The 12,883-nt window shown below is 38.4% G+C and overlaps 1 protein-coding gene across 9 annotated transcripts; it reads left to right on the top strand.

Annotated features, from left to right (window-relative positions):
• Positions 1 to 3,437: 3,437 nt before the first annotated feature.
• LOC103704138 (ras-related protein RABA5a-like) lies at positions 3,438 to 11,209 on the top strand. 9 transcript variants are annotated; one of them, XM_026803592.4, is made up of 6 exons: positions 3,439 to 3,623; positions 3,912 to 3,993; positions 6,543 to 6,637; positions 9,009 to 9,409; positions 10,148 to 10,489; positions 10,739 to 11,209. In XM_026803592.4, the coding sequence occupies exons 4-5, from the start codon at positions 9,070 to 9,072 to the stop codon at positions 10,477 to 10,479; spliced, it is 672 nt and encodes a 223-aa protein (XP_026659393.1). In that variant the 5' UTR covers positions 3,439 to 3,623; positions 3,912 to 3,993; positions 6,543 to 6,637; positions 9,009 to 9,069; the 3' UTR covers positions 10,480 to 10,489; positions 10,739 to 11,209. The 9 variants fall into 9 exon arrangements, with proteins under 9 accessions (XP_026659395.1, XP_008785563.1, XP_088564236.1 ...); XM_026803594.4 differs by lacking the exon at positions 6,543 to 6,637 and having other exon boundaries at positions 3,438 to 3,623; positions 9,044 to 9,409; XM_008787341.6 differs by lacking the exon at positions 6,543 to 6,637 and having other exon boundaries at positions 3,438 to 3,623; positions 9,029 to 9,409.
• The last annotated feature ends 1,674 nt before the right edge of the window (positions 11,210 to 12,883 follow it).

The raw sequence follows: 12,883 nt of genomic DNA, 5'->3' as shown, positions 1-12,883 counted from the left end.
CAACCACGGTTGATGCGACGAGATTAGCTGGCTGTAGGGTTAGCGAGCTGCTGACACTAGAGGGGGCTCGATGGAGGGAGGAGATGGTCCGGGAGGTCTTTGGAGAGCGATTGGCGGAGTCGGTTCTGTCTATTCCGATTCCCATTGGTGGGGGGGGGGGGGGGGCGACAGGCTAGTATGGGTTCCGACGGGACGGACGCGGGTACGGGTCAGAGATCTCCGTGCATTGATTGGTAGGGAGCCAGCTCGTCAGATTGAGGGTGGCTGGATATGGAGGTTGCGGATTCATCCGCGAGTGGCTTTATTCATCTGGAAGGTGGCCTGGGGCTGCCTTCCTACGAGGAGCTTGTTAGCCCGGCGTGGCATGGCGGTCTCTCAGTGCTGTGAGGAGTGTGCAGATAGTCAGGAGACGATCGAGCATGTCCTCCTGCAGTGCCCCAGAGCCAGAGAGATATGGAGGAGATCACCGGTCCTACTACCCGACTCGATAGTCTCTGCACAGGATATGATTCAGATGTTGAGAGCCTCCACGCTGAGTCCCCGATCTGTGGAGGTAGGGATTCTGGTGGCATACTTGTCCTATCACATCTAGTTGGATAGGAATGCCGGTCTGTTTGAGGGGAGGAGGTCGCCCCCGAGGAGGGTGGTGGATAGAGCGACGCTATCGGCGAGGGAGGTTCTTGCGGCTACCATGCGATTTTCTTCTGGGATAGCCAGGGACACCTGGGGTACTCTCCACGCTGCTTCAGCGCCCCGGTTTGCCCTTGTTTCTTGGGTACCCCCACCCCTTGGCTATCTCAAAGTAAATTTCGATGGCAGTCGGTCAGTGGATGGTGTGGTTGGAGGGGTTGGATTTGTGGTTAGGGACCACCATGGCAGGATGATAGCGGCAGGAGGGCGGCGTACGCCTGGACTCTCTGTGGTCGGAGCAGAGCTGCGGGCGGCTTGGGAGGGTATATCCTATGTGTGGCAGGTACTTGGTGTGGTGCGGGTTTGCCTTGAGGGGGATTCATCTGTGGTTGTCGAGTGGCTCCGAGGGGCGGATCGGTTTGGGGATGGCCATCCCCTCATTAGAGAGGTACGTAGGATGGTATGGTTGATGGGCGACGTTCAGATAGGACATGTGTTCAGAGAGGCGAACAGGACTGCAGACTGGGTCGCCTCTCATGCTGTCCGGCATTCCGGAGATTTTACTTGGACGTCTGACGATGATGTTCATCCTTACTTGCATCTTTTACTTTCCCGCGATTTAGCAGGTTGTACTCACGTTAGAGTTATATGAAATGAGTAGCCGTTTTACCAAAAAAAAAAAAAAAAAGAAAAAAAGAAAGGCTCAATATTCTCGATCTCAAACTCCCAAAACCACGGCCACCACTGTCTCCTCCTCCTCCTCCTCCTTCAGCGATGGCATAGTTAGACAGTGCATGGCCGGTATTTCCAGCATCACAACTTTCGGAGCCCTCGCGGCACTCTTTTGGACGAGCATTAGCCGGCCTGACGGAAAAGATGAGCTGCCTCGAGTAATGTCAGGGGATCGCTCGGTGAAGTCCCACCACCGGAAGGGGATCGAGGTGGGGAGGGTGGACAGGGCTGCCAAGGCCGTGGCTGATGCAGCGAGAAAGATGAGCTACGATGAGCCGATGGATTTGATCGAATGGATGGTTGGAGAACGACAAGGACATGTTTAAGCGTGCCGCTAGGCCTGTCATGCCTGCGGTTTTCAACTGCTGCGTGTTAATTGGGAAGGCTTGGGTTGCTACGAAGCCATGTTTGTGGCAGGAGATGTGCTCCAGCTCGTGTGTCGGGCTACTTGGACCGAGTAAATTGGAGGACGGGTCCTGGTTCTTCCTCCTCCACGGGCCCAGGGTTCACTGAGTAGGGTGGTCGTGGTTACACTCCCTGTGGTCTGTGGATCAAGTTGTTGAGCTCTGTAAAGAAACTACGGTCTATTGCTCCTCGTCCAGCTATCCTGATGAACGCCAGGGAAGCGCACAGAGACTGGACACATTGAATTATGATCTTCTTGTCAAGTTTACTGCAACTTGGCACGTTTAAATGCATATGATGCTTCCTGTGGCTTTGTTTGCAAGATGAGTTCACTCCCATCTTCGTCGCCCACCTTTCGTCGTTCCCTCCCTCTCCTCGCCCTTCGTCGTTCCCGCCCCGTTCATCTCTATAGTCGAACTTTGAATTGGGTAAAATCGAAGCTCGAATAATTACTCTAAAAAAAATAGATAATTTTATTTAAATCATTTTATAACCTATCAAAGTTCGTTATGTATCTAAACCTAGGGCATTTGGTGGGGGTGATCATAACATTTTGTTGCACTATAGTGATCCAACGTAGCAGTGATCTCAAATCACCCCTTTTTATCAAATTATCGTCTAGCTCGATGATGGAAAATCTATTCTAGAGGTCAAGTATTCAAGATCACCCTAGGATAGTGATTTGGACTAAATTTTGAAGGCAAAAATACTCCTCAATTCATTAGAAAAAGTTGGTAATATATTATATTAATATTATATATATATATATATATATATATATATATATATGTAGTATTTATAATATATATTATTAATCATATTATTGCCATATTATCATTCAATTATATTTTTAAAATATAACCAAAATGTATTATTGTACTTTATATTTATATTATAAAATTATTTAATATGTTGCTGCTCTTTGCATTATTTTTCTAATCAAAATAAGTCTTAGTATTAAAATAATAACATATTATTAGTATAAATAAAATATTAAATCTATAATAATAATTAATATATTTGTATAGGATTAATAATTTTCAAGATTATTAAATATACTTTTACAGAAAATATCATGGGTAATTTTGGTATTACATCATCAATGATCTTGGATTTTCATGAAATACTAAATAGATTAGTCGTAAATATCTAGAGATCTCATATTATCTTAGAATAGGAATCACCGATGATCTAAGATCATTTGGATGATCTCATCTGAGTCACCAAACGCTACTTAGAGGGTTTCTTGGAATTTAGGTTTTAGAGAATCCATTAGAAAATGCATGTGAAAGAAAGATGAATGTGTGTTATTAATTTGTTACGCGATTTTTTTTTCTTTCCCCTATCGTCTATCTAATTTTATAAATCGGCTAGCATGCTTATTTTCTTCCTTTCTTAGCAAAACAAGGAGTGATGTACTTCCACAAAAAAATTATAGTAAGTACAAAAGGTAGGATAATCTTCATTTTACGCACACTTCCACATTTAAGAAATAAACCATACCAGTAGAACAAAGTATAATGAGAGAAGGGGGTCCATTTTAGCATGCTGTGCAAGTTGAGAAGAAAGCACAGCCGCCATCCGTGCCTCTGGCACGTGCAAGAGAACAGAGACACTCTCCGCAAAGTCGGCCGTTAGTTGCCGACTTATAAAGCCCCGAAGACGTCAATCTAATTGCCGAGGACAACCCTCCACCTCCCCCTTTCCAAGAAAACGTTGCTCTTCTTCGTCTTCTTCTCTCTCCCCGGCTTCCGAAGAAAAGAACCCTAAAGTAAGGGGATTTTAGCGAGGAGTAGGACCAAGAGGGAAGAAAGATCTGATCTTGGAGGTGGTCGTTTTTCTCCGTCTGCGACGAGGTTAGATTTAAAATCTGGTTTCTTTTACGCGGTTACTGATTCCTGTTTTTGTTTGTCTTTATTTTGTTTAAAATATATAGGTTATTCATTTTGGAAATTATTAAAAGATCTTGTGCGTTAGGTTTTAAGGGTTTAAATTCTATTTTTCGTTTAACTTTTTGTTTATTTAAAAATCTAGGTGTTCCTTTTTGGAATTATTACAAGATTTATTGAATAGTGTTTTAAGTCTTAACTGTTTAATTGTTACCTTTTTAAGGGTTTTGAACGACGTTCAGTCCTTCTTTTCAGATTCTCTACAAGATTTGGACTGAGCGAGGAGAAAGCCCAGATCTTGGAGGTGCCGTGTGCTGGTTTCTCCCTTCCCAACGAGGTTAGATTTAAAAATTGTTCTCTTTTATGGAATTATTAATTTTCACTTCTTGTTTAATTTTAAATCGTTAGAAAAATCTTGGTGCTTTTCCGGAGTCATTGCGGATTTAATATTTGGGTTTCAAGGTTTTTAATTGTCCTTTTCGGGGTTTAAAAAGGAACATTACTTGTTCTGCAAGATTTACAATTTTTCAGCTTATTTTGGTTGTAAGTATGGTAACTTGCTGTTCTATTAGATAAAGTCGGATGTTTGAGGCGCTTTGTTACTGATATCGATTCTTTTTCACAGACAAAACGTGAATCATTGGTTTTCCTACTGATTAGATGTCTTAAACTTTCTCTTTTTGTTCGATTATAGCTTATCGAGGCTATCTATTCCCGTCCTTGAAAAAAATAAAGGCTTTGCTGGTACTTATTAGCGAGCTCGGTGAATGCATATCTTTGGTTATATTGCAATTTGAAATGTAGAGTTTCGACCCTTTTTCCTAGTTAAAAATTATCCTAAATAGTTTTTTCTTTTGAACTATTCATTGGATGTCAAAAGATTTTCTTTTTCCTGTTTAAAGGACAAGATTTCCTATTTCCTACAATTTATTTTCTATTGTAATTAGTGGCTTTCGTTTGTAATGTTTGTCTCGTGTCTATGGATGCAGATTGTGAATAGTTGATTGATGGTGTAATAGATATTTTTCTCCTTATTTGGTCATAGTTTGCCAGAACATTTGCTTCTGGCTTTCAAATGCATTGCATCAGCAATTGTTAAACTCTGCACGACCCTGATTGCTGGATATATTTTACAAGTGCAAAGTACATGAAGTAATGCATCTAATATCTTTTGTGTGTTTGTGTGTGCGTGTGTCCATAAATAACTGGGTTTCAGAATGATCTTAGCTTGAGTTCTTGATCCCTAGGATGAATTTCAACCTTGAAGTAGATTTAATGTCTATACTAGCCTCAACCCGAGATAGTTGGTCAATTGTACATTCTTCATTTTTTTTCCTGTGATATTGTTTTCTTAAAATTTCGATGAACATATGGCCAATTTAAAGGACAAAAATGTTGCCTGTTAGCTAGCATCCAATCAAGATTTTATAAAAGCGGACTTAGGACTCACCTTGTGTCTTTGCTCAGATGCCAAAACCTAAAATTCATTGATTGTTTAGGTAAATTCTATCTCTAACAAAATTTTGAAACTTATGTTAGACCTGAACTAACATTTTAAGGTCAACCTACAAAGCATGCCAAAACCTAAAACTGATTGATTGTTTAAGTAAATTCTATCTCTAACAAAATTTTGAAACTTATGTTGGACCTGAACTAACATTTTAAGGTCAACCTACCAGGCATCAATTTTTTGTCCTTTATTCATCTATGTGGTACTTCTAGAAATGTTCCTTCAATTATATGCAAGTTTTGCCAGTTAGATACAATTTGTTTAGTTGTTCCTGCCAATGAATAAAAAGGTTGCTTCTGATGAGAGATCCAGATGTTCAAATGGTTTACTAGGGTGGTATTTCCCTAGGCAAGGTTACCCTGGCTTCTTAGTGGAGTGTCATCACTATAGCCGTTTGCTTTGCAAAGATGGCAGTGACTGCAGATAAATGCTGTTCTTGTCGATGGACCTCTGACCATAATGGAATGTATCTGGTGCAGGCGAAGCTAGGATGGCAAAGTGCTGTGCCAAATTCTCTAGGACTTGATGGCGTCACCTAATCTTGAGTTGACACCTTTCTGACTTTGGAATTTCATGTATGGGCTGTTTTGATAGTGAAATCAATATAGTGGGGGTGAGAATTTTATCAAGAGTAAATATTGGAGATGTAGGATTTTACAAAGGAGACTGGTCACCTCTAATATATGGGGGTGGGGTGGTGGTGGTCAATAGGATGGTGGCAGTTGGAGGTGCAAAATGGGAATGGTCTGAAATTAAGCTCAAGGAGATATCAAAGAGGTTAAGATCGTTGTGTGTAGCGTATGATCTAGTTAGAATGATAGAAACTGCTATATTGGCTCCCCAACCCCCCAAGCCCCCCACCCTTTTCCTAAAGAGAGAGAGAGAGAGAGAGAGAGAGAGAGAGAGAGAGAGAGAGAGAGAGAGAAGGAAAAACTCATTATCAATTCTCTAGAAATATAATTTATGACTTAATGATACACATCAATACATTTTAGTCACATGAAGCTTATCTTTGAACTTATTTTTGACTCGAGGTAGAAAGAAAGGAAAACTTCAAAAATGATGTTACAGCTTCATTTTTTTAAAGGAAAATAATTACTGAATTTGAATACTGTAAAGAAATTATTTTCCCTGATTATAGGGTATTATCAAGGCTTTCATCTTAATGGAGATACCAATCTGTATCGGTAGTGGGCACCCAATGATATATATAAACTCAGCCCTTATTATGTTAGCTGACAAAGACCAATATATCCTGAGATATCAGCCCAAATGATATAATTTTTTTGGCTGATATATTTCAGTTTAAATGTCTTTGAACTATCAAATATTCTAGCTAATGCCTTAAAGTGCTAATTCATTTGTTTTATATATAGGCTAGTACCTCAATATCCTGGTTTGGATAGAGTGGCTGAGTTCTCTGAATATCTTGGTTTTTTCCTAATTTTTGCAACCTACGGTCTTAGCCAAGGTAAATTCAGATCTCAGTTTATCTCAATATTGGCCACCCAGAAAGAGGGCCAAGATATCATGTTTATCTTTGGTTTCGTCCTGTCATCGTATTGCCATGTGCTCTATTTGCTATGCATTAAATTGTGATAATATTTATAAATCAAAACCTTTTTTGTGAAGATAAAATTTCCTTCAGAATGGAGGGTCATCATAAGAAAGCAAGAGAAAAGATAAGGGCCATCCTAGAGGATTACCTCCAAAGTTGTTGTTTTCATTTAATCAATATCAAAGAAATCCTTCTATTAGCAAGGGAAGTAGTTAATTTTATCTACTAGCTTAGTGAATCTGCTGAGAACATCATGATTAGGGGGAGAAGACTGTACGTGGTGTAACCTTTCTTGAATTTCACACTAAAGGAGACAAGAAATGAAGTTAAAGGGGCTGGATTTGTATGCGCCTTCAGTTTACTTTCTATAAGCTGGGTACTTGAATCACTGATCCTAATTTATATCTCCACATGCGAGAGTAATCTTTGTGAGAATAGCTTCTCACACAAAAACATCTCTTAAATATGAAAGGATTCTTCTTTGTCCTAGGAATGGCATAGCAAATTACACATCCTTCATTATATTTGTAACGCTTCATCCTTCTTAGCAAAAGTTATCCATCAGCTGGTGAAAGATTCTTTTATTTCAATCAATAAGCTTATGGGCCAAAAATTGAATACCTAATCCATAAAATCCCATACTTGAAGTTGAAGCACATGATGGACTTCAAGCTCTTTGGAATAATGTTCACGTTATTAGGCGTCATATATTGTTGAGTTATCACTCATGAAGGCAATAATGTTAAGTTTTATGGACCATATTACCCTCACACAGCCAAGGTTGACCTAATAAAGAAATAGGTGGCCAATGCACCAATCACATCGTATATAGTTTCTTGTAGGTTATTGGTGAATGAGCAATTATATTGTTAGTGATTGTTAAAAGTAGTTAATTTATGGTTACAGCATGTATAGTCAATCCCATTGGAGCTGCACCAAATGGATAATTGTTCAATATAACTGTTAGCTTCTATATTGCCTACCTCCTCTCACAATAATAGTTTTGTTCCTTCTGGATATTTACACCACCAAACTTCCCTTTGGATCACATGAATTTTTTGGAGGAATCATCTTTTTATTTTGTTGTTGATGTTTCTCCTCAGCACATTTGTCTTGCTTGTTCATCTGGTGAACTGATTCATAATATAAGATAATAAATTAATGTTTTATTAAAATCATTTCTAATAGCTACCACTTAAGCTATGCCTCTACTTTTAGTTTCCATCATAAATCTGTAGCTGCACATGCCTGTAATGTTTCAACTGGTTCACCACCACTACATTGTGATTGCTGCTACTCAAGTGCTTCTTCCTCTGATATAATCATTTTTACCGAATCTTTTCTTGTTGTACCACAGTTGCACTTCGACATTCTCATCTCAACATGCTCTTCAATTTGCTATTCACCTTGACTTTATAATATTATCTTGCATCTTAAATGCAAGTGACAAGTCCACAAAAACCCTAGAAGAACCTCTTCATTTTATGTTGCAAGCTTTAGTTCTTCAAGATATATTTCCAAGTCTTCACTTTACATAGTAGATTTAAGATAGGAGAACATAGATATAATGGTATATCTCTTGTTGAAACTTTTCAATTAGGCCATCTCAGAACTGTATTTTGTATACTTTCTATTAGTAAGATCAGAATTCATTTCATGGTTTCATCAGTTATATCGTATAGCAATAATCTGAGCTGGTGCTAGTTATTTTCCTTATCCAGTCTTAATATCATGGGGTATAGAATTGCGTCTGCTTTTTGTAGTACAGCGCAGGTTCTTTGTAAACTTTTCCATCTAATGTGCAGGGCAAAGAAATTCACTGTATTAATTAAACATTATGAAACTAAACATGAAAGAAACATGCCACATAGAGGTAGATATGACTATTATAATAGTTTTCTTTTCTTTTCTTTGTTATTACACTTTTCAATGTCTTATATGTTCCTATTTTCTAATTGATGACATTGTACAGGTTTAATGCTAGTTAGCACATCCTTTTGTGCTACACTTGCACACTACTACTATTAGATTCTGTCATCTATATGAAGTTCACTTTGTATTAAAACCCAGCTAGTAAGTGTTTGTAGAACTAATTCTCAACAGTTCTCCATTGGAGCAAGCAGCTCAAATTATTGTTTCGTGGTAGCCACCATCTCATATTTTTTAGATTCAATATCCATCCTTAGATTAGTTGCTCAACTATTCTTGCTATATTGTTTTAGTTTCAATACTCATCAACAGTATGTATGCTCTTATCTTTCACCCTCATTTTTTTATCTGGCAGCACTATACATGGTTTTGTAGTGATTGCTGCACCAGGTGTAGCAACTAAGGGAGACTATAAGATGGTTTCTGATGGAGATGAAGAACAGAGCCAGGACTACCTTTTTAAGATTGTTCTCATTGGTGATGCTGCTGTTGGAAAGTCAAATTTACTTGCAAGATATGCTCGGAATGAATTCTACCCAAACTCCAAGTCCACAATAGGAGTTGAGTTTCAAACTCAGAAGATGGACATTGACGGGAAGGCAGTCAAAGCTCAGATATGGGACACTGCTGGTCAGGAACGTTTCAGAGCTGTGACATCTGCATATTATCGAGGAGCTGTCGGAGCTCTTCTGGTGTATGATATCAGCAGGCGTCAAACTTTTGATAGTGTTGGCCGATGGCTTAATGAACTACAAAGTAAGATCCAAAGTTTTCACTAGCCGGTTATTACTTCTGTGCAATGAAGTTTAATGTTGAATGGTAAAAATGTTGAGATTCAGTCACTGGGCTATCTTCTAAATTAATCAAAGAATATATGTCACACAGATGTTGTCGAAATTGACGAGCATTATTGTGGTAGATCATTTGTAACACTTGAATATTGGTCCCAAAGTTGGTTAATGGTCATACTGGATGGAACCTCTGATAGCAATCTTTAAATGCTATATCACATTATCACCAATCTTAGTTTGTAGTGAAAGGAAGATTGCAATCAAGGACCATTGATGATTCAAGGCATAATTCACCATCTATTTGTTTTTTGTCTCTTTTAAATCACTAATGCACATTAGGTTTGCAAATGATTCCTTTGTTTTCTAGAAATATGTCATTTTCCTTGTTATTATTATCAACCCTTCTTTGTTTTTATTTTTTTTAACTTTCTCATTTTACTTCTTTTTCTCTTTCCTTTTAGAAGCAACTAAGGTATATGCTTGGTTATGCTTTCTAAATTTTTTTATCACATTCAAGAAATGACAATTCAATTTATTGATGACAGAGTTTCATGAGTGCTAGGAACATTTCTACCCCAAAAGCTCACATTTAAGATGCGAAAATTCTTGTTGCTGCTTATTTATTTCTTAGAACAATCTTTGATTAAATATCTAGTATCAGATTATGGGCTGCTTTATTTGACCCAATATCAATGATGAACAGCTCACTCCGACATGAATGTTGTGACGATTCTCGTGGGCAACAAAACTGATCTCAAGGATGCCAGGGAGGTAACCACAGCTGAGGGGAAGGCACTGGCAGAGGCCCAGGGCCTCTTCTTCATGGAAACCTCTGCGCTTGACTCTTCCAATGTGGCAGCAGCTTTTCAGACTGTAGTTAAAGAGATCTATAATATACTAAGCAGAAAGATGCATCTATCTCAAGATCAAAAGAAGCCCAACATGTCATCATTAGGAAATGGGAAGACTGTGATTTTACAGGAGGATGCAAATGACACGAACAATGGAGCCAAAGGAAACTGGTGCTGTTCATGAAGCCGTCCATGTAAGACATTTTCTTTTCCTTCCCTCTTTTCAGGTCTGATACTTATCATTCATTGGATTCCATTTTCCATCTCTTCATTGCAAAGGATATGTATGCAATTTGGTTTTCAATGATGATGGAATCATGAAAATGTTGGTTTCCCATTTGCATCTAGACTTATTGCTGATGCTCCAAAGTTTTCTTTTCAGTTTTCAGTGTCCCACTGAACTTTGTTATGTAGATTGAGATTAACATTTTTTGGTGTGCTAGGACCTGATATCGGTGAATTAATGACCATGCTCGTCTCTTGGGTAACCCAGAGAACAAGAGAGAAATAGTGCCGTTCAAATTCATGTTCTGGCTCAAGTCCTCCCCCCACCCCCAAGGACAATTTAAGAAGGTTCTTTCTTCCCCAGGCAGGGGCAGACGGACCTCTGGGGCCATTTGGGTGCGTCGATGGTAATTGTCTTTAGTGGAAGGAATTGTTTGCAGGATTCAAACCCTTGCCTCCTTGATACTGTTTGAGAACATATTTATATGATCTTGTCTCTTTTCTTTTCCTCCTCCATAGTGCGGTCATGTTTCTTCTATTATAAAGCAATGTAAAAAAGATAAATTTTTCCAGCGTTCGACTTTGTTAAATTAGATGCAAGGATTTCACTTGGGGTGTGTAATGATGTAGGTGTTGTAATCTATATACGGTTTGGCTGAAGAATTTCAAGTTGCCCATTTCCTCTCTTCTCTCTCTAGGGCATCTCTAGGACATGCTTTGAAACTTATGCAACTGCTGTACTGCATATCATATTTACTGTATTAGTGCATTATTACATGGTATTTTTGCTACGGGCTTCGATTTTCTTGCACCAGCGTTCATCAAATATCAACTGAAGGAGTTTGAGGGGGGTAGCTCTGGAGTTATAGATCCAGTCGGGGAAAATGGAAGATTAAAAAACAAAAAACTCTTCCCCTTTGCAAGATTTTTGACATCATACCCATACAGACAAATGCCATTAACAGCGCTTTCGACATCACTTCATATACGATCTCTCTCTCTCTCTCTATAGATATAATGCCAATGCCTGAGGGTGTGAATCCACTCTATTTTTTTTTCAATGGTGATTTGAAACTAAGAAATAATTCTGTCCACTCTTTTATTTCTGCATCCGAGTAACTCTTCATGGACTCAGAGTTCTTTTCCCGTCGCTCTATATATTTATTTAATGAGAAGACTGCTACGGTTCTATAAATGGCACTTCTTATGTGTGCAATCAAATTTCTTGCTCAGCTTAAGCAAGTGGAATTCTAAAACTTTTTTTTTTTGGGTCAAAAAAAAAATGAAAACTTTTTTTTCATTTTGATCTTTTTTTTTCTTCGCATGGCATTGATGTCTGACATGAACGGGCAGAGGTTCGGTGCCTGCCCATATAATGAATGCATGACAACCATGATTTAATTCACGTCATGGTGGCATGAGGACGATATCCCATATTTAGTTATTTCCTAGAAATTGTATGAAATATCTCTGACCGCAGTGGAAATGGGTCCCACAGACATATGATAGCTTAGCTTGTGATGCGGATAATCTGATCTATATTTGGCCAAGGTTATGTCCGAGATGAATGTTTATTTGAGTTTGGACCCAAGGCGTTGGATCATCTTTCTTATAGTTTAAGATTCTGCTCTTATTGGATCCAAACACAACTTGAAATTTTTTTTGGATATAAACACAATTTAACGTTATACATAATACAGTAATTAGTACGTTTTATGGATTCATATCTAGAAAAAAGTTTAAGAAAAAAAATCTAAATCCCTGCCCTTGCTTGAAAGCTGACTCGGAGTCACGTACAGGTTTTGATTCTAGTCTCGATTCCAAACTGCTATTGCCGTATCTTAGAGAGAGTCATTTGGTGGGCCCCTTATCGACCAGGTTTGGATCAGTTAAATCTAGAATTTTCTAGCAGAGCTGACTGGACAACCCTGACTAAAACATGCGGTCAGCCTGCTATCGTTTCCCCGCAGTTGCCAAGTTCTTTTGGTACCTGTTCTCAATGATCTTCACATTTCTACCATGGGCTTGACCCCTATTTCAGACATTGCTGCAAACAATAGTTTCCGCTGCATCATCCTATACAATCTGCAATCTCTTTGGAGCCTTTGTGATTCCTCCTCTTGTAAGATCAAACTTTCATCACTTTCTTCTGTTAAATAATATATATATATATATATATATATATATATATATATATATATATATATATATATGTAGACACACATTATACATATATTGTAATATCCTATAAGATTTTTTTATGGATTTTATGAATCTTCAAATGAGAAAAAGGAGATTTCCATTGGTGTACAAGAAATTTAATAATCCACGATAACGGTAAACACGGGAAGAAAGTAAGCAAA

This window comes from Phoenix dactylifera, chromosome 12 (assembly GCF_051530095.1).
Source record: "Phoenix dactylifera cultivar Ajwa chromosome 12, Ajwa_hap1_PhDact_Kaust_v1.1, whole genome shotgun sequence".
NCBI lineage: Eukaryota > Viridiplantae > Streptophyta > Magnoliopsida > Arecales > Arecaceae > Phoenix > Phoenix dactylifera.
The sequence above is the reverse complement of the archived record's forward strand: the minus strand, read 5'-3'. Positions and strand labels throughout refer to the sequence as shown.